We start from the raw sequence: 23,298 nt of genomic DNA on the forward strand, positions 1-23,298 counted from the left end.
ATATTTTGCCCCATGACAATGTGAAAAACACAACGCATAAACTTCTCATGTCAGATGGAGTAATATATTTTCAGATAACTTATCAAACATCTATCCACACTTATTTTGATGTTTCCTTCAACATCTGCAACATTTTCCCTCATTAAACATTCAGTAGAAGAGTGGCAGTCGAAGGACACCCTACTTACTGAACAGTAACAGCTGATTTTCATGTGGTGGGAGTGGGGAGCCGGCAATGGGACTGGGACCCAGCAACACTGGCTCATAACCGATATTTATAAAATATCACTGCGCTTCTTTTAGTTGTGGCAGGTGATCAATCTATTACCCCAAATTACCATTATGCTGTCAGCAACACAATGTCTTCCTGAATCTTTAATTACATTGCAACCAAGTTTTGAAAATACAGTACAGTATATTTATAGTTTATAATCTGTGCACAGTATGAGTAGATATATTTGAAAATTATATTACAATGTTAGAAGATATGGAAATGTCCACAAGCTGTGGAGAAATTCTGACTGAGCAGAACTTGTTTTCTTTTTCTAAATATGTATTCTTTTATTGAAAACTCAGTTCTCCCTGCTATGCACAGGAACAAAAATGTTCCTTTACAAACATAACTTTATCTCAGATACCTTTAGTTCTGATAAACTCCTGAAATGTTACACTCAGTATTTTGTGGATGTTACTGGTAGCTTCAGTGTTGCAGCTTTATTAGTATGTTACATAAAAATCTAGCCTGTACTCTACTGATGATCATTTCATGCAGGATACTCCCTCTCACTATATAGATCTTTACATCTCAGACATTTCTATATTCCGGTAGGTTTAGACTAGAGGGATATCAATATCAATATTGTACAAGTTCCCAATTACACATAGGGCTCTATTCATGAAGCAGAGAAGAGCCCTGTTTAGCTGAAATCAGAGCTCTTCCCTGCTTCGTGCAATTCATGGAGCAAGTTACCGTGGAGAAGTTTATTCCTTCTCCAGCTGCACCCCCGCTCCATGCCTGCATCGAGTCACCATACTTTTGTATGGGGAGAGCGATTCATAGAAGAACGGGAAGCTCAGCTTCCGTTCCTCTGCTGCGTACATATTCGCTGTCTGAGGATGGCGTAATCTGTACCACAAGCCACACAGAGCAGAGAAGCTGCATACTTCCCTGCTCCCTGCCCCCGGCGCTGGCTCTGCCCCCTTTTACCCAGCGTCCTTTGCAGCAGGTATGACCTGACCTGATGCTCTTAGACACCGGCGCATGTATCGGGCACCCGATGTGTCTGTATTCTCAATGCGTCCACAGATCGCATAGGGGCCGGACAGCGCATGAAGACGTCGGAGAGGTAAGTGTACATAAATGGCTACTAAACATCACTGTATAGCGAATCAATGTGATGCGATATATAGTGATATTTATTGTGAGCCACTTCATGTTTTTTATGAATAGACCCCATAATGCATATCGCACCAATAAGTATGGCTTATGCTACCAGGTCCAAGCTGTGAAAAGGTAAGCTTTCTTTGGAACTTGGTAAATTGGGCGTTTTTGCAGTTCTCATAAAAAGCTATTGCGAACAAAAACAGACGGAATGGTTGCCATAGGCAAAATTATAATGGGCGCAGGGTGTTCGTGCACATAGGTCCCAGGGTCCAAAGGGGGGAGGGGGGGCAAACAGCACAGTGGTAACCGGATAGAAGATATACAATGTAAAGGTTGACAGTCAATTGGTCGACACCATATGATCCACATGCAATAGGTCAACAGGTACAAATGGTTAACACTTTTATATGGTTTCCCACATTTTTAAGGTTAGGGCACTTGGGGGAAGGTTAGGGTTAGACAAGGGTTAGAGTAAGATACCATGGGGATGGTTAGGCACTAAGGGGAAGGCTATGGTTAGGATTAGGGTTTAATTACAAAACAAAATGTGCCCACCATTTGTACAGTACCTGTCAACCTTTTAACCCTGTCAATTTCAAATGAACTTAAAGATGCTATAAAGAAGAATTATCCAATTCTAAAAACAGATACTGTGTTATCTACAGTTCTAGAAGATGTACCAAATGGTATTTTTTAAAAAGCTATGAATTTGCAGAAATTTCTAGTCCCTAGTCACTTTAGATCTAAAGAAACATCAGTTTCTAAATCGGACACTTGGCTAGATAGAGTTTCAAATAAGAAGGGCAACTATAAATGTGGCAAGTTTGGGTGCATCACATGTGGGTTCATGTTGGATAAAAGCACTCAGTTTAAATCAGGCCCTCTGGGTTCTTCATTTGACATCATTAGTAGGATCAATTGTCGTGCTACGTGTCGTGTATGTAATCACCTGTGAATGTGGCGTCTAATATGTTGGGAGGACGACACGCATGTTACACACACGGGTCCTTGAACATAGGAGAAATGTACTAAAGGGACTGAAGACACACAGTCTTTCCCAACACGTCAAATTGAAACATGGGGGTAATGTTGATGTGGTTAGGCTTCAGGGCATTGAGCACATCAAAGAGACCCCCAGAGGTGGTGACCACTTCAATTTGCTTTGTAAGCGTGAAGCTTTTTGGATTTTTTCCTTGGGCTCTCTCTTTCCAAATGGTCTGAATGACTGCATTGAAATGAACAACATTTAAGTTATCTGTATCTATTCATTATTATATCCTGGGACTGTTTTTTGTCATCCAAATAAACAGACTAAAGACGGATATTAGTAATTATCGGATATATATTTACCATCAAACTACCGATCCCTTGATATTTATGTTACCACTAAAATAATGACATTAATGTTAAAATTAAGGCACCATGTTGGTACTGAACCTGGGTACTATTGGTCTGCTTCATAAGCCCATTAGGCTATTTGAGCCACGGGTTTATATTGGAACCTTTTTAGGTTTCATCTATCTAATTTTTAAATTTAAGTGTTTTTCTCATAAAGATATGTTGAAGATTGTATGAATAATTGTATATATCTAGGTATATTTTGGTTATAAGAACTACCATACTCCTCATTTCTATGTGGCTAAAATAATGATGTGATAATTAAAAACTATATTACTAATTGAGTCCTAAGCTGGAATCGAACCCGGGTCTCATTGGTTAGTGCTATATGGTACTAGCCCGCTAGGCTACTTGAGCCCTATTGTTTTTATGGCAATTTCTCTTGATCTTATTTACTACAATAATTATGTGATAATTAAAAACGATATTACTAATTGAGTCCTACATTGAAATCAAACCTGGATCTCATTGGTTAGATGCTATATGGCACTAGCCCGCTAGGCTATTTGAGCCCTATTGATTTTTATGGTATTGCAATTTATCTTGATCTTATTTACTCATGTTCACAACGATGTATCTGGTAGGATGATTAAGTAATTATCTATTTTTAAGATTGTTTATTATGGTTTATAATTTGATTGATATACTGTATGATTGTGATTGTTTATCTCTAAAGATGATTGTCTTTTTTGTTGCTCGTCTATAGATGTTTACACACATATATATATATATATATATATATATATATATATAATTTGAGTTTATCCTATACACATCTGTGCTTTTAATTAAACTAATCAGCAAAAGCTGATGATTGGTTGTTGACCACATAAATACTCTACTTGGTTTGCACATGGTTTACCTTCTGATGAAATCGTTGTATTGGGAAAACGGAGAAACGCGTTAAGGGACCTTAAACAGGAATTCTAATAATACCTGCTGCTCCTGCTACTGATTGAGACTTATGGATTACAACATGGATGCTTAATATTCCAGCGTGAGTGGCTTTCTCCCTACCTGCGATTTTGGCTTCACAAGCGTTGCTCCAACTAGACGCTCTCTGGTACCACTACAGGTGTGTAGCCTGATTCCACCTAACGAGGAGTGTAGTACACTGTGGACTTCCTCTATTGTTGTTACTTTGAATAGTGATGCATTCTTTTGACATCATTGTTGCAGACTGCATTCTACATACGGTTGTCATCATTAATTTTTTCATATGCTGGTTCTGAATGTTAAGTCTACTTCATATATTTATGTAACTGATTGATGTTATTTGCATTGCCATATGTGAGTCACACTATAAAAGGTATCCTAATTGGAGATACCATTATTTTAATTAATTATTTACCAATAGGCGACTCATTATATGTTACCCTATTGTTCCATTGCTGCACATTGTATACATACATATTTTTTCATTTATCTATATATTTAGCTATGTGCTAGTTTTCATGTAAAAATCTGTTTTCATTCTATTTTTACTTCAATTATTTATTTTTTTCCTATATGCCAGTTGCATTATTAAATGTGAGCTTATTTTCTATTCACTATTGATTACCATTTGTGTTTACTTTCTATTTACACATCATTAGCGCTCCCACATTTACAATTTCTTAGTCTCCTTGGTCTTTTATTGGGGCTTGCTTATCCCCCAAGTGGTGAGCTGCATATTGATTTGTAATCTCTTAGTTCTCTCTGGAGCGCCTGAATTGGTGTTTGTTTTTATTCCTATATATGTATGTATATGCTTGTATACATTTTATCTGTTATTTAGAAAACAAATGTTGAACTGAATGTATTAAATAATTAGTTTTAAGCGCTCCCTATGTGCCTTTATTGGGTTTTTAGTTTTTTTTAACCCTGTCAACCTTTTGTCAGTCAACCTTTTGGTGTCAACATATTAACTGTGGACTTTTACACCCCGCACACATAGTATACTTACCTTGTGCCAGCAAGCGTGTCGATCCTCCTCCGCAGCGCCAATTCCCAGTGACATCTGCGGGAAGATGGCACTACGCTGTGAATACAAAGGCTCTTTGCTCTCCTTTGCTCTCCTGTGCACATGCAACATCATCCCAAATATCACTGGGTAGATGGCGCCACAGAGGAGAAGATGTGCCATCATCCCAAATATCACTGGGAAGATGGCGCCACGGAGTAGAAGATGCGCCATCATCCCGAATATCACTGGGAAGATGCGTGGCTTGAAGGGGGGGGGTCCGCTGCTCAGAGGAGGGGCCTACAGCACATGAGCTCTCTCAAGAGTTAATACGCCCCTGATAGCTACACCACTTAAATCATGTGGCATTTTGAAAACATCAGTTTATAGATTATAGGGCAACATAAAATATATTTTAAACTCTATAGTACAGAAGTTTCTTGTTACTAATGGCCTCATTTATCAACGAGTTTTATCATACATAACGAGTGATAAAACTCATTGCGTCTGATGAATGGTGTTCCAGCCAATCGGCTCCCAACTGCCATCTGTTTGAAAAATGACAGTTGGGAGCTGGTGGGCTGGATCACCATTCATCAGACGCAATGAGTTTTATCACTCGTTACGTATGATAAAATTTGTTGATAAGTGAGGCCCTAAATATACTGTTAAGCTCGGAATACCACAGCCCAGCACTGGTTGGAGACAAACAGGGTACACAATAAAAAAAAAATGGAGTGAGATTTTGGAATTTGAAACACATGTTTTTTAAACAATTGCTTGCTGTCGCCCATATGAATGATGCTACTTACAACATGGTTGGAAATAACTCCGGAGATGATGTTCACCCTCGGGAATACCCTATAAATTAGCACAATTTGTCTACTGGTGAATCTGGTCTCACTCTCTCTATATCATATTCTATTACTATGTGTTCTACTCTCTTAGCTTCCTTGCCTTTCACCCTTGACATGTCTCTCCTCTATGTACAGTAGCACTTTCATTTACAAAGGCAATGATAGGGCCAAGCATTGCCTGCTCTAACTAAAACAAAACTAACAAATACATTTGGTTTCTTTGCAAACATATGGAGTATTTTTTTTCTTCATTTCCTTCTTTCAGTAGCAGAGAAGAACTAACTGAAGGAATTCTAATTAATCAAATTGTTTGTTCATCTGCAGTAAGGAAGACTTGTACAGAGCAGTTACACTATATTCTGCTGTGTGACAGAACCAATTACGCTACATACTTTTCTGTGTTAAAGATGCAGTTAATGATGATTTGCTGCTTAGAGTGCCAAAGTTTGTGTGCCTAACGGCTCTAATTATACACATCCTGCTATGGCTAGGGTAACAACGTGAAGCTTGTTTTCCACCAATACTTGACAGAACAATTACATACATTACTGCTCACTGTTGTCATATCACTGGAATATTCCTCACTAGAGAGTAAAGGGGCCCATACATCCGCTATCCCTTGGGACAAAACCCTGTTCTTCAGATGACTGGGTCAGAGTATCGGATTGCTGACTGGTGGATCGAAGCAGCATCTGGAGAACAGAGAATCTCCATCTAGTTGTATGGCCTACATAAGGTGTATTGTTTTTTTTTGTTTTTTGTTTTTTTTAAATAACACACAAAAAAGTAGTAAAATAAAGCACTCTTAAAAATTTTAAAAATATATTATAATATAACCCCTTATTAAGAAGTAGGCAGCAAAAAGTACATAGCTAGTCCATGCACCTCCTCTCATCATTTTACTTTACATTGGGTTATGGCTGCCTCTAGGGTGTGGGCAATAAGTGATCAGGAGGTTCCCGCACATTCAGGTTTTACAGTAAAAAAAAAGTATTTTATGGATGTGCATATATGTGCTGATAAATGGTGATACACTAATACAAAATAAGTTTGATACCAACCAATCCCTATTCCAACAAATACTTTCTGTATTTATATGACTTCTTATTTTTACAAATAAGGGATAATACAATATGTACATAGCTCCTTCTCTCCTCCTGCACAATACCTGGGATACAAAGATATTAATGAAAACATATATATCTGCTCTCCTCTTTGCCCACCTGGGCACCTCCTATCTCAGAGCTCCGCATCCTCTCTTTTCAATTGTTAGGCGTTCTCTATTTTACACTCTCCACTTATGCAAAGATGACCCTCACTAAGGGTTACTCTGCGGCTCTCCACATTGGTCTCCATGCAATTTGCCTCTTTTTGCCCCTCTCCAGTAGGGTAATATCCAGCTGCTTTCACTCAATCTACTTTTGTTCTCTTACACTCTTATGGACAGCAATGTACAGAGTCAGTCTAGCAGGTCTACCTCTATTTGCTCCTCTCTCACCTATGAGACTAGCAATGTCCAGTCTGATGTGTTAGCAGGGCAGGCTAAACACAACCCCCTTTGCTTACTTCTCAACACTGCTTTAACTCGGTAGTGCCACTTCACCTAACGCGTGCTCACACATGCTGCCTGCCTATCAGCATGTCTGCTCCCAGTCATGGGTTTTCAACTCCAGAGTTGTTACAATACGTTACTACAGATATCCCCCATTGGCTGGTACAAAGTTTAAGTTAGGGGAACTTTCTCCTTTCTTCTTAATATGGAGCTCTTCATCCCTGATTAGGGGTGTTCCCCCTTTTCTTCCTATTGTGACCAGCTTGCACAGAGGCAGCATCCCTCCCATACACTGGAGGTATCAGTATTATCCTGGTGATGATTTGTAAGTAAATAGTGTGAAAAATTATTTCTTTCTTATTGCCCATTCTACATAAATTGTCCAGTAAAGGAATTTCATTAATATCTAAAATTATGATTTTTGTACTTACTGTTAAATCATTTTCTCAGATCCATGTGGGACATTGGAAACGCCGGGATATAGTAATGTAAATTGGGCACTTATAAAATCTGGTGTTATAACTCAGATGCCTCCCCCACAACACCCTGATTGTCTGCCAATGAATTCAGTTTTTTTTCTTAACTAACAAAGCTCTGAAGAAAAATACACATAAGAAAGATAGGAGCATGACCACGGTATTGAAAACTGATCAACACAATACATAGCAGCCAAAAAGGAGAATCCAGCGTCCCCTATGGAGTCAAAGAAAAGGATCCACCCAAAATGGACATTTAGATGCAAAAGTGTCAAACCTATAGAACTTAATACAAAAAAGGGTGCATGGAAGACCAAGTTGCCATTCTGCAAAGCAGACCAACAGAGGCCACTTACCTCACTGTCCATGAGGTACCCACTGACCTAATGGAAACTTAGGACAATAGGTACACAGAAGATTATCTAGCATGCACAGTAGATCTAAATATCAGGACATCCTGTGCAAGTATGGGGCCACTAGTATAGTAGTATATCTCTTTGTACCTTTTTGTAGACCCTCCGCAACATGGCTATTGGAGGGAACAAGAAAATTAAAGGGTAAGTACAAGGAATCTCCATCACATCTACTAACATTGCAGCTGATTCCCTGGTTCTTGATCAGTAGCTCTTCACATTGAAGTTCAGCCTGGATGCTATAATTTCTCTACCAGGGCAAAATCTGGCTTGCCTCTCTCATGGCTTGGGCATTCCTGGTGCCCTCTTGATTTTTTATAAATGCCACCACCATGCCTTTAACTGAACCTTCACCGCTCAACTGCTCTCAAGGAATTGTTGAATACTGCATAATGATTTAACACAATGACTGGAAGTTAAGACTCCTCCAGAGACCACCTTCCCTGGCAAGTAGACTGGGGGACAACCACTCCCAACTACTGAGGCTGGCATACATTGTCAAACAGAATTCCCCCCGCTCATGTTGCCGATGCACAATCACCAGAGAAGAGTGTGAGGCACCCTGGGAGACAGACTGATTTACAGGAAGGATAAGTAAAGACTGGATTTTTTCCACTTTCTCAGCAACTCGATCTGAAAAGGTTGAGAATGAAACTGGGCAAATGTAACTGCCTCGAACGTAAATATCCTCTTGCCAAGAACACTTATGCAAAACTGCACTGAAACCCTCTTCTTCAACAGGAGTGTTCGGCAGAGAAAGAATATTGTCTTTTGAGAGGAACACTCTCTTAAGCTTGGTGTCAAAAAGCAACCCAGAGAGCACATTCCCTGAGAAGGAACTAGTTTGGACTGAATTTCCAAATGCTCCGAAATCTGAAGGACCTCTCTCACTGCCAGACTAAAGCTTCCAAACCCTGACTAATGCTTGGATCCTTTCATGTCAACGAAGGAAGTTCCTAATACAAATACTCAACATTTCCTAGAGTAATGTTACAGTAAGTAACATCTGAAGTAGAACAGTCTAGAGGGGTACTAGAAAGGCCCTCTTCTGGGACCTGCTGTTGGAAGTTGCATCCAACAACTTTTCCATAGATGAGGACACCTTCACTAGCCCAGGAAAAGAGCATGCTAACCTTTGAGATGGCTATAATATGATCCCGGAAAGTAAGTACTGGCACCAAAACTTTCCGTTTGTCACCTGAAACAGAAGCTGTGGGGGAAACATACAAGCTAGCTACCATTTGCTTAGAAAGCTTAGACACTGCTTGAAACCAGGCAGGTTTCTTCATATCTGTATAAGACCTGCCAGATGACTTAGGACTTTGGCCTTCCATTTTAAAATACAGCATAGACAGCTCCCAGCTCACATCTTGCACTTGGAAATTTAGCTTGACACTAAACTCAAGCAAACTCTCTTGCAACTTCATTCTCTGGAATGGCTTGGGAGCGCTCCCTTTCTCAGATATAACATCAAATGATGGAACAAGGAGGCAAACACGAACACACACTGAATACAAAATGCACTGTTCAAAATAAGCAAAAAGGCTAAGGGGTAAATGTAATAGGTGCGGAGTTCTGACTTCGGCGAGACCCATGCGAGACTGCCCAATGATTTAAAGCAGCAGTTATTTAACAGGCAAGAACTGCTACTTTAAAACATCGGCAGTCTCGCACGGGTCTCGCCAAAGTCAGAACTCCGCACCCTATTACATTTACTCTTAAGACTTAATCATAAGTGACCTAACCATCCTCCTCTGCAGACAATGAAAAAAGCAAATATTAGAGAAACAAACATCTATGCTAACACAACCATCCTACAGGGTATTGAAGAATACATTAGTCCTTTAGCTGAAATACTGAACTAGAACCAGTGGTTGAAGGATGGAGCTCTTATGGCAGGCATTCCCTAAGGAGTCATACCATAGAAGTAGGTACTGACCAAGAATGCAGCTCCCCATAAGTTCAGCAAAGAAGGCCACTATAGGGATGACCATCGCTGGGTTAACCATCTATGGTGCTATCAGTAATTAGCTGAAGCCAAAGTATTTGGATGTTCTAAAGAACTAAGGGGGTCATTCAGACCCGCTCGCAAGCGGGTCGATGTTCCCCACTGCGCATGCGCACGACGGAGGGAGCTCCGTCGTGCGCATGCGCAAGACCCGGGGAGCGACGGGCTTTCCATCGCTCCGGGTCTCGCACCAAAGGGGGCGTCTGTCGACGTTGATTGACAGCACGCCCCCTTTGGTGGGCACGCCGGGGGTGTGCCTGCCAGACGGAGGCGTTCCCATGGGAACGCCTACCGTCTGAAGCCAGCCCCTCTGACATCACTAGTGATGTCAGTGGGAGTGATTTTTGCTCTGATAGAGCCAAAATCACTCCAGGGCTTGTGGCAGGGAGACCCTACCGCAGGGTCTCCGTCGCAAGTCCGATGGTCGCGATGGTCAAGACCATCGCGACCATCTTTTTGGCTGCTCACATATGCTGTGGGTGGTCACCCACAGCTATACGAGCGGCCAGGAGGCCGCTCCATTTTCATGGAGGAGGGCCCAGATTCAGAGTGAGCGCTCTGGTCAGAGCGTCCGGCTCTGAATCAGGCCCTAAGCACCTATCTCAGTGAGAGCGGCTGCAATTGCGCCAACCCAATCCCCCCCTATAGCATACTTACCTACTCTCCCGGGCGCTTAGGGAGGGGGCAGGCTAATTTGATGCAAATTGTAACATTTTAATCAAGCACCCTCCCCACGGACCCATGACTCTCAATATGGTCTCCCTATCCTGCTCACTTCACTGGGAAGGTGGGCAGGATGTGGGAGATTTACCCACTCTTCTCCGGGGTCTAATGATGTAAAGAGACCAGCCCCCAAAAAGTGGTCATCTGCATCTCCTCTCTGGACTTCTCCAGAAAAGAGAATGAAAATGTAGGCAAGAATGCCCCCAGAGTGGATCCTATTGATATAACCTATTGTTGGAACCTGATGGTGTCAATAGAGAAACAGCGGAATGTGAAATGGAGGTTAGTCCACAGTGAGAGTCCTTAACCAGGCATGCAGATTTACTGGTAACAATGGTAACACAGAGGGTTAACAGCAGTAACAGCGTTATATACAGTGATGAGGGTAACAGCGGTGGTCACTGGTGATGCCTAAATTAGCTGTAATGCTGGTCTCACCTAGAGGAGTCAAGTACTGCATGTGTGCAGTACTGTTAAATTCTACACAGTGATGTGAGCCGGTTCGCACATGCGCAGTGGTGTCATCCCACCAGGGTCACTACACAGAGAGGAGGAGACAGCACAGTAGCACACTCCCCTCTAACACCCCTCCCTCGCTCAGGGCCGTCATCAGTCACATAAACATTATTACTTGAGCATATCAGAAAAGTCCTCCTGTAATCAAAGACATGGGGTTATAGCAACACTTCAAATATATTGATTATATTTACACTTCAAATACTGTATATTTAGCAGTTGTGAAGTCATTCCCTTTGTTAGGCAGCAGCATTATCTTCACTTGCTACAAAGGTTACTCTAACAGACTTATCTCCAATAACTCACAGATGAAAAGATGGTGAAAGAGCACAAGAGTTTTTGCTTTCTTTGCGCAGAAGATATCACTGGATAGATGGCACCACGGAGGATGAGGGTCCTGCTTTCCAGAGCAAGGTAAGTATACTTTAGGTGCAATATATACTTTGGGTGCAAGGTGTACTGTGTGGGGCCCCCTATATAAATATGCCTATGGTTTAGACAGTCTATGATGCTTGGTGCTATAGGACACATCAGTTGCACCTTTATTTTCACACTTAATGTTGATAATCTTATCCTGATACAAAAGACAATTTACTCAAAGTCTCTTTTAAACATAAGGCTTTCTTGGCAGTTTCTGTAATTGCCATGTATTCCGCCTCAGTGGTGGATAGGGCAACAATGGGTTGCGTTCTGCTTGCCCAGCTGACCTCTGTGCCTGCCAGTACAAATAGCTATATGAACGATGGTCATCCTCATCTGATCCTCAGTCAGGATCACAGAAAGATTTCAATGAAGAATTTCCAGACTTCAAAAACTCTAACTTCAAGGGAACTAAGTATTTCAAGATTCTTTTAACTGCTCTCTATTGTTGATTCCAAGGGTTAATGGCAAATGAGTTCACAACATGTGTGATGTCTGAACAAGTCCTAATACATGCATAAATTACAATTAAAACAGTGCTCTGAAAAGGAACTTTCTTCATATCCTCTATCTCTGCCTCGCTTGTTGGTGACATGGCTTATGTAATTTGTGTGCATCTGTCATTAGGAGTACTCACTGGTTTTGAAACTGACATTACCTACTTAAAAAGTATTGTCTTAATACATCTCTGTTGATCGATTGTGACAGTTCTCCAACAGGTGATGTACAGGCCCTAGGTCTTATAACTTGACCTTCTGGTCTAAGGGATGCTTCACAATGGCTATATGTTTCTCCTGACCTGCTAGCAACAGATCATCCACATACACAACTATAATTAACAACTTTTGCTCTATTGTCTTGTTGTATAGATAGCGATAAGTTTCTGAATGCGCAAAGTCCATCTCCAATAGTACAATGTCTAGCTTAATGTACTGTGCCAACAACGACCACTCTGTTTCAGACCATACAATGCTTTCTTCAACAGAAACATGTCCTCATCATAATGCTCAGGAGGTTACATAAAAATTTCTTCAATTAACTCCACATTTACAAAAGCTGAGTCAAACTCGGATTGTTACAGCAATAAATCATGCAAAAGGCGAGAAGATCTCCCTGTAGTCAATCCTAGATTTCTGTGTATATCCTTTAATTACAAGATAGGCAATTGATCCTTCTGCATTTAGTTTTTTTTTTTACAAAAGACCCACTTGTTCTTGACTGCCTTGTGGTGACTTGGGAGCCTATTCATCAACACTAAAATACCGGTTTTAAGGACATTTTCCTTAATTAGCTTTTTTTTTAGTATTCATTAACACACTTAACACAGGAGATATCACTGATATCTCCTGGTTAAGTTCGTCTGCGTTAATTTCCACACTCCCCATACATTAATATGGGGATATAGATATTAGGTTATTCATCAAATTCCAAAAATTATGTATTTTTCGGAATTTGATGGTGTTACTATACGCCACTCTCAGGTGGCGTATAGCGGGTTATACTTACCTGCTTTCAGCGTGAGCAGGTCCTCCTCGGCTCCCTCCGTCGCTCCCTGGTCCCTCCTCCGGTTGCTGCTCTGACACAGAATGTGTTCTCCCGGCAGAACACAGTAAAGTTAAAAATAAAAAAGAACTTCAGACGGGAGGTCCGGGGCCCACGGCTGCAGCCTGTGACAGGTGGCCAGGTAGGCGGGAGAGGGGAGGAAGGAGTTGTGGGTGGCAGACGGACACAGAATTACCTTAGCTATAACCAGTGCTGAGCATGCGATGCTTTTGTGAACGTAACGATGCATGCACAGCACTGATTACAGCTGCGGTAAGTTAGAGTATAGAGGGAAAAGTATCTATTTTCTGAAAAGCTGTCATCGCAAAAATGACAGCTTTTCGAAATAGATAGTTATGGAGAGGAGGAGGAATGATGAATTCCTCCGGTAATCAGGTAGAACTCCATGCGAGTTCTAAACCTAATTACCTCCATCGATTTTTTAGTAATGATGAATAGGCCCCTTGTTCTGTTAACAGTCGTCCATGTATCATTATCCTCCAATGATGCCATTTCTTTTTCTATTGCAGACCTCCATTTCTCCCAGTTGCTTCTTGATTTTGTATCTTGGATATTTTGTGGTTCACAGAAAGCAATATTTGCTTCCTCTTCTTAATATCTCCTAGGGGGTTTTCCTTTACTATTTCTCACAAACCTCCAGCTCTACGATTGGCTGGGTTTACTGGCAGTCTCTAACTCAGACATGCTTCCAGCTGTCGGCTTGCCACCGTTTTGTGGAACGGATCCGATCACCGGCCATAGTCTGTCAGTCAATCAGACTGCGGCTTAGGAGGGACTGCGTGCGATCACACAGGACCCATTCTACACGTGCACAGAACGGGTCCTCCGCAGCCGCCCCACCATCGGATTTGTACGTAAACCATCTGGTTTGCGGAAAAAATCTGAATCAGGCCAAGTGTATGCTTCAGGTTTATTCTACTCATTAGACCTTTATCTTCATACGCTGCATGCAGAGCTATCCACATGTCGTGTGCTGACACTTTCACGTGAATTAAGGAAAACACCAGCTGTTCTACAACTAGATCAATGGTTCCTATGGCTCTATCCACTTCACAGTCTTTCCACAGCCCACTCCATGTGTCCCCAGCAGCAGCTGAGGAACACCAGCATCACAGTTAGATATTCACAAAAAAACTCGAAAGAAACTACTGTGTTTAGCAACTGAAGGAGAACGCCCAGCTCTGTCAGGCACTCACGAAAAAACATGAATTCAGTGGCAGCAAACCAGGGTATTGAGGGGAGGAGCTTAGGTTAAAGCACCAGATATGAAAATGCCCAGGCTCCTCATTTAACTCACTATGGGGCTATTCATCAACACTAAAATAAAGTTTTTAAGGATATTTTCCTTAATTAACGTTATTTTAATATTCATGAAGAGACTTAACACAGGAGATATCACTGATAATTCCTGGGTAAGTCCCCCAGCGTTAACTTCCACACTCCCATTAGTTAACTTCCACACTCCCATACATTAGTATGGGGATGTGGAAATTATGATATTCATCACATTCTGAAAATTATGTATTTTCGGAATTTGATGGAGTTACTATTCGCCACTGTGAGATGGTGAATAGCAGGTAAAACTTACCTGTGTCAGCGTGGGCAGGTCCCCCGGCATCTTCCTCCGTCGCTCTGGTCCCTCCTCTGGCTCCGTTCTGAGACGTGTTCTCCCAGCAGAACACAATACAGTTTAGAAGAAAAAAAAAACTTTTTTTTTTTTTTTTCTAAGCTGTACTGTGTTCTGCTGGGAGACCACGTGTCAGATTAGCAGGACGGAGCCGGAGGCGCTGCAGCGAGCAGGTAAGTGCGGGGACGGTGAGGGGGACACAAAATTACCGCAGCTGTAGGTTGTGCTGTGCATGCGCTAGTATTACGGATGTAACAGCGCATGCGCAGCATAGATTACAGCTGCAGTAAGGTAGTGTAGTGAGGGAAAACTATCTATTTCCCGAAAAGCTGTCATTGCAAAAATGACAGCTTTTCGGAATAGATACTTATGGAGAGGAGGAATGATGAATTCCTCCGGTAATTAGGTAGAACTCCAATGCGAGTTCTAACTACCTCCATCAAATTTCTAGGTATGATGAATAGGCCCCTATACTCCATTGTCTCCAATGTCCCCCAGTGGATGAAGAAGGAATAGGAATATATAATACTTTTTTCATATTCTATCTAAAAAAAATTTTTTCAAGTAATTTACTGAAAAAACATTTATGGCAATTTCTCTATGTATTAATTAAAAAGCTAATTCACTTTATTGAGAATTTCAATCTAAGATGCACGAACATGTAAATGTATATCACAAGATAAAATATTTACAGATAGGGCATATCACCTACATAGAACCTGTAGCACCTGCTGATCTCACTTGCAATACAAAACATTTCTACAGTACCTGCAGGATGAGATAAACAAAAAAAAACTGAATTAACCATTTATAAACCATTACAGAGACGTTCCATATAGCGAACACGAGTAATAGTATGGTATTTAAAGGGGGGGTAATCGCTCTATATTTTCAAAATGTTGGTGTCCCATCTCAACCTTGCCTCTTTCTTGCTCCAACATCACAAAACGTGTGCCTGCTAAAGACCACCAGTAATTGTACTGGGAATAATGATTTAGGTTATTTTGCTGCATGTACCTAATTTGCCCAACTGGGAAATCTAACCCTGACTTCTAAACCTTTATATAATCAATGGTATTGGAAATATATTTAGGCAACACTATTTACTGTAAATATCATTAATTCATACTTGCCTATTCTCCCGGAATGTCAGGGAGACTCACAAATAGGATCCATTCTCAGGCTCACAAGAGGGTAGGCTAGCCTCCTGGATCGGCTCACTTCCTCTGGGAAGTAGGCAGTCCGCGGGCTTGGGGACACAATTTGCAATGAATTGTGGTTTCATCCGCTCTGTCATGAATCACGGCATTTGCATTGCGGGCATTTGTAAAGTAACGGCAGCTATGAGTTACATTTGAGAATTGCTGACATTTTTCTATATATATTTTGCATTAACTGTCTTGATAGAAATTCTAGACATTGGACAAAATGTACTAAGACAGCAATGTACAACCAGAACATTCACCAAATCCCTGGGCAAATATAAACATGAAAAAATAATAATACAGTAGTACAGCCTATCCTCCTTGAAAGCCCCAGTAGTCACAATGCAGCATTTTATGAAATTTTCACCCCTATGAGCAAACCATTCATATTTTTAAATATATCACAAGCTTCTGTCTCAATCCCCACTGAACTATGAGTCAGTCAGTACATGTAATCCATCACCTGTTTTTCTTATTACGATGGGACACGTAATTATTAATGAAACATACATTCAAAAAAAATATGTATTTTTCTAGCTTTTTTAATTGAACTTCTCAGCCCCCCCCCCCCCCAATTACGCGTCCTTCAGGCTCAGCTACAATTACAATTAAGCATAACTCCCACACTTGTTATATGTGACAGCACTAGGGTGAGTCTTATGTTGTATGACACATTTGTAATTGCAACTGTAAATAAATGACAAACTCACTCATTAAAACCTAACCTTATCTTGTAATGAAGTCAAGAATTGCATAGAATACAATGTTTTGAAAGAGTGTCCATAAGCTGCAGATACAAATCACTGATGAACTGGTTACAATGCATGGGATTTAACTATTGCCCAGTATTGTTTTGACAGTTCATAACTGGGATGGAACACTCTAACGAAGTCACGCATATGATGAAACGCGTCTGATTTCTACCCTCGTGACAGTGTGATCCAATGCTGAAAGTCCACTGAAGTATGTGTTTTTCCACTGAACTATCAGCTTTGTGTCTAGCTCCTTTACATCTACATTGGTGAGTATATAGAGTTTTATTTTGTATATTGCATACAATAAAAATTAACTGTTATACAGATGTTCCTCACTTAACGACCTACCAGTTTAGCAGCTGATCGGACATACGACCTGCAATCCAACCAGCTAACTGTGGCTTGCGAGAGGGGGGCGAGGCTGTGGCGCAGGGCACACAGGAGACCTTGCTTCCCATGAGGAAAAGAACGGACAGGGATGCGGCGTGGTCTCAGAGAAGGTAGGGCACACACAGGCACATGTCACCCTCTGGATTGCCTGGATCCTGCTGCTTCCCGTTCACTATACGTCCTCGCTTAACATGGGCAAAAGTATTGCGCTCGTCCCCGCTTATCCCCATATTCAATTAGAAATCGGCGTAAGCGGAACCCGGCGAATTCAGACCTAGGAAGAGTGCTGTTAGATTTGGGGAAATCTGCCTGACACCTCCCAAAAGATGCACTGACATTGGGGATCACTATAGATACCCCCGAATAGCCCTGCTGAAGGTATTTGGGGTACTTAAATGCTCTCAATAGCTGCTAATTAGTGTCTTTGCACAAGTGGTGAAGAATAGCATTTTACAGGGTTTTTGGGGGGAAAATAAGAAGTCCCAACAAATTTGGGGTACATGAAATGGCTGCTATCATATTTTAAAGTTGCTAAAGTGAAGTTTTCAAAAAAGTCAAAAATCCACCTTCCGCAACCACCCTGCAAACTTAAAAACACATGGGGCATACTTGGGGATCCCCCTGGAGTCTACTTCACTAGTTTTTAAGTTTGTCCCCCAACTTTGGTCTTTTTCAAAGTACTTTTTTGGGGTGTAAAAAAAAAAAGTATTTTTTTTACTTTTTTTGATACAGTTTACCTTAGGGGGGCTGTCCCAAGGGTGCAGGGTGGTTCCCACAAGTTTGCACCCCAAAACCCCAATTCTGCACTTTTTTTTCGACAGCTTTCATAGGCAAATCTTTTTAGCCTATTCCAATGCATTGACTTTTCACACCGATGAAAAACCTTTGGCATTGAATACGGGGATAAGTTTTCGCTAGGCGAAATGATGTCACCGGCGATACTTTTCCGCAGAAACTGACTTTTCGCACCTATTTGAATATGGCCCCAATGGAACTCTGTCATTAAATGAGGAATGTCTGTACTATAAAGTCCCTGTGATTACAGTGTGGCATTATGTGTAAGGGGCATTACTGTGTGTGACATAACGTATAAGGGGCATCACTGTGTGTGGCATAATGTGTTATAAAGGGCATTACTGCATAGCATAATGTGTTATATGGGACAATACTGCAGTGTGGCATAATGTGTATAAGGAGTAGTGCTGTGTGGCATAGCGTTAATGGATGCTTTGTGGCTATAATGTAATATGGTGGTGTCATATTCACAAACTGTGCTGCTGTTCCCAATCCCTCCCAGAATGATGCTGGTGCTGGGTGTGACGTCGAGCATGGCATTCTGGGAGCGGCTGCAGGAGAGGATGGAGTAGCAGCACACTGCAGCAACGTATCTACTTTCTGCTGGGCATGCCCACTTGAGCGATTCACGAAATAAGACCCCCTTTTCGGGAAAGCACCGAAGAACGCCATCTTTGATATTTGCATGTTTTTTTATTGTTTTTTTTTTTTGGGGGGGGGGGGGGGTTTGCCAAAGGGATCATTCGCCCTGAGCTCCACCTGGTCTAGAACAACCAGCCCTGGTTGTGTTGGTGGGTGAGATGTGGTGTGCCTCTGGGAGAGGGGTGCTGTGCTGCTGGGTGAGGGGTGCTGTGCTGCTGGGTGAGGGGTGATGGACGAAGGATGCTATGCTGTGATGGGTGTGTGCAGTAAGGGGAGAGCCTGGGGTGCTTTGAGGGTAGACTGTACCCTATAGAATTCATTCTGTAGAAGAGGTATAAGGGCCTTTCCCATAAAACGTATCTCTTTTTTTCTTTAATTATAACAGCATGCTGTGAGAGGAGTGTCTGGGGTGCTGTGCTGGGAGGGGTGCTGTGCTTTTAGGCGGACAATAAAGGGGGCAATATAAGGTGCTGTGCTGGGAGGGGTACTGTGCTGGGAGGGGTGCTGTGCTGGGAGGGGTGCTGTGCTTTTAGGCGGACAATAAAGGGGGCAATATAAGGTGCTGTGAGGGGGCAAGTAAGTGGTGCTGTAAGGAGGGTAAGAGAGTGCTGTGAGGTGGGCAATAACTGGGTCAGTTTGTCTGCTGTATATATGTATATAATACATGTATGTGCAAAAGAGTCCCATATTGGGGGCAAGGGGGGAGTGGCACCAGCCATAATCTTGCCTAGGGCATCAAATTGTTCAGGGCCGACTGTGTGGGTTAGGGTACTTCCCTCCATAACCGTCAGAATAGCCAAATTGACAATTGTCAACATTGTTAGCATTTCAGCATGGCAGACATGTCAACATTATGGCCATGTCGACAAAATATACAGAGCCCATACCTTACCTTTAAAAATATACAAACCTGCTGTACCATCTTTATATTCAAACTTGCCTGCCAGTGGACAGTTATTTCGAGCACAGAATCATGCCCATGGGATTATGATGAAACGATTGTAATGTAACTTACATCATTTTAACCGTATCTGCATTATAACGTTAAACATGATGCTTTATGAGCATACAGGGCCGTAACTAGGGTGGTGCGACCAGTGCCATGGCAGAGGGCACCGCAGGGCAGGGGGCACTGTTGGGGTCTGTCAGTTTTCCTATTTATCAATATTATCACTTGTAGCTTCCTCTTCATGTATCCCCAGTATCTCCTGGCCTCCCCATCTATTCCCTGGCCCTTCCCTGAGGCCATGGCCCTTTTTCGGGTGCACTCTCTTATGTACCATTTGAAAAATGTGGCGAGGGGGGAGCCAATGCTCTTTCTGGCACAGGGCACCAAAAAGTGTAGTTACGGCTCTGTGAGCATATGTAAGTTATAGTGCTGACAAAATGCTTTAAACAACATTACAACCATGTTGGCAGTCCCCCATCTGCATAATGTTGTTGTCAAACTGACAGCAGTAGTGTGGATAAAACCTGTGTGTCCAGTGGTGTAAGTTCATCCCAGACACCCGGAAGCAAGTTATAATTTGTTGCCCCCCCCCCCATCACAGCCGCTGACACTGTAATGTAGCAATTCGCATGCAGACAGGCTATAGCTAGATGAAGGCAGCAGCTGATGGTCTGACATGGAGCTCTCCACTATTGTATGGTGGCTTCTCAGGTGCAGTGAAGGGCCATGACTGTACACCAGCGATTCCCAACCTCGGTCCCAAAGGCTCACTAACAGTCCTGGTTTTAGTGATATCCATGCTTCAGCACAGACGGTTAAATCAAAATAACTGAGGTACTAACTAAGGCCCTCATTCAGAGCCACTCGCTAGCGGCAGTACGCTCGTTCCGAGCGATGTTCGCACATCTGCGCATGCGTACGGTTTTTAGTACGCATGCGCGAACCAGTCAGTGCGGCCGAAAATCGTTGGTACGCAATATAGCGAGGGCCTGCTATTTTGAGTGACAGAATGAGGCGTATGTGGGTGGTAACAGGGGAAGGTGCTTGAAAACGGGGAGTGGAGATCCGAACGCAGGCGTGCTTAAAGGTCAAAACGGGCGTTTTAAGGGAGTGCATATTTAATACAGCAGCGTCATTGACCACGTCACTTGGTTTTTTTTAACTCAGAACTGCTCGCAAAATAGTGGTTGAAAACACCAACCACAAGAATAGCGAGCAGTTCATACGCTGTACGATGTACTCGATTAATCTAATAAATAGCGGACATGACGTATGGTGCGTGCGGCCAGGGGGCGTTTTTATCAAAAAAACGAGCGTATGTTTTGCTCGCTCGTTCAGACTTAGAGGTGGGAACAGACTGCAATTTGCGAACGGATCATTTGAATAGCCACCCCTTGTTTTTGAACGAGCGACCACAAATAGCGAACGGCTCTGAATCAGGCCCTAAGTCACCAGTACTCAACTATGGCTATCCTTAAAACCTGGACTGTTAGTGTGCCTTGAGGACAATGGTTGGGAACCTCTGCTGTACACTCTGGGTATATAGTTACAGCCCTAAGTGGGGTGAATATGTTGTGGACAACGGAGGAGGTGCCCCCTTCAGAGCTGGAGCCCGGCAGCAGGCGCCTCCATTGTCTCCCATAGTTCTGCCCCTGTGTGTGTCCCATGCCAGTTGCCACTGCTCAAAAGGGACATTACTGATAGAACTGCAAAGAGCTAAATTAGCTGCCAGTTTTTGAATCTGACATTTCAGTTAGAAGTCAATGAAATTTCTAAATGATGAAGTGAAATGGAGTACTTACAGTATGCTGCTGGAGAATGGAGGTAACTTGAATTGATAAATAGCACATTTACACCTTACCATACCCAGTATCAGGACAAACTGGCATTTTAGCACGTGTTTGATGGGATAAATTTGTGAGCAAATTAGTGACACTCTAACAGATTATACTGAGATATAATGGACACTTACTCTTGGCTTTTTCATTCTTCCTCGATGGTCTCCACCGTATGCAGGATTTGTGCTCATCCAGGTAGTAAAAACGAACCAGACCTTTGGAGCTACCTCTTAGTTTGATAATTTGTGTACCGGCTTGCATTGAACTCATACATCTTTCCACTGCAAGACAAAACAAAATACTCTTTTATATTCATTTCCAAAATCATGGCCACCAAAGGACTTGAGTCATTATATTTCTGGATTGCACGGTACAAAAAGCAGTATTGCACAATGAAGACTATCACAGGGACAAACAATAGATTTCTATGAGCACAATTTCACCTTTGCGTTTTGGCAAATGTCAAATCACACTTCTGATATTTGCACATCATACATATAATACACTGAAAATTCTGTACTAGTATATATTACAAACGGCATATACAGTACCACTTGAATAGATTGACCTAGTGGTATTACAATGTTAGCATTCTATAGTACCGGTGGTTCTTAACCTTTTCAAAGGGTCCTACCCCCATAGGTGTCTTTATAATGGGTGCAAGGTTTGCGGGAGCCCACACCGCACACACTGCACCCATAGTTAATAATACTTACCTCTCTGCAGATTCCGATGTGCTGCTCCACTGCTCGGTGGCCATTTTCCCGGTGACCTGCGCATGCGCAGAGAAGATGTCCCCAGGAAAATAGGTGCAGTCACCATTTTCCTGTAGTCCAATGCATGCGCAGTAGATTTTGGCATGAAGCCAGAATCTACCATGCTCAGGCCCTGATTCAGAGCCGGACGCTCTGACAGAGCGCTCGCTCTGAATCAGGGCCGTCCCTGCTCCTTTTTGGAGCGGCCTCCCGGCCACTCGCATAGCTGTGGGTGACCACCCACAGCTACAGCGAGCGGCCAAAATGATGGTCAAGACCATCGCGACCATCGGGCTAGCAACGAGACCCTTGCGGTAGGGTCTCGCTGCCGCAAGCCCTGGAGTGCTTTTGGCTCTATCAGAGCCAAAAGCACTCCCACTGACATCACTAGTGAGGTCAGTGGGGCCGGCCCCAGACGGTAGGCGTTCCCATGGGAACGCCTCTGTCTGGGCAGCCATGCCCCTGGCACGCCCACCAAAGGGGCGTGCTGTCAATCACCATCGACAGCACGCCCCCTTTGGTGCGAGACCCATAACGACGGCTTGCCCGTCGTTATTCGGGTCTTGCGCATGCGCACGACCGAGCAGACTCCGCTTGCGAGTGCTCTCGAGCGGGTCTGAATCAGGCCCTCAGTGCGCTGACAAAGAGGAGGGGGCCTAAACGGAGGCTACACACGGGTACCCTCCTGTCTTAATATGCCCCTGCCTACCCCTTAAGTTATCTTTTTTTTTTTCTTGCGCCCTATGTCAGTTATTTAGTATGAAATAGGTCCATTTGACATAAGTCTTATGGGAGGTTACACCTACTGTCCTAAAATACAATAAGAGAAAAGTAAAAAAGCATCCATCCTAACCAGATATTAATTTGGGGGGGGGAGCTGCAGCCCCTAGGTAAAGTCTGCCACTGCCAGTGCGGGCCGGGGGCGTGGCCGTGAGACTGCGTCATCGCGGCTCTGCCCCCTCTTCACAATGCCGGAGTAAACGGCATTGTAAAGCAGGGGGCGGGGCCACAATGACGCGATTCAGCGCGAATCGTGTCACCGGGCCCCCCGCTGCGGGGATTTTGCTAGTAACTCTGCGGGGGGGGGAGG

The 23,298-nt window shown here is 42.8% G+C and overlaps 1 protein-coding gene across 1 annotated transcript in view; it reads right to left on the reverse strand.

Moving 5' to 3' along the window:
- Positions 1–23,298, reverse strand: part of LOC148532179 (1-phosphatidylinositol 4,5-bisphosphate phosphodiesterase eta-2-like) — a 695,515-nt gene that overhangs the window by 16,727 nt on the left and 655,490 nt on the right. The window contains exon 3 of the mRNA XM_088468220.1: positions 21,588–21,734. Coding sequence (XP_088324346.1) covers positions 21,588–21,734 — 147 coding nt within the window. The remainder of the gene's footprint in view (positions 1–21,587; positions 21,735–23,298) is intronic.

The sequence above is a fragment of the Taudactylus pleione genome, unplaced genomic scaffold, assembly GCF_031769625.1.
Source record: "Taudactylus pleione unplaced genomic scaffold, aTauple2 ptg000082l, whole genome shotgun sequence".
Lineage (NCBI taxonomy): Eukaryota > Metazoa > Chordata > Amphibia > Anura > Myobatrachidae > Taudactylus > Taudactylus pleione.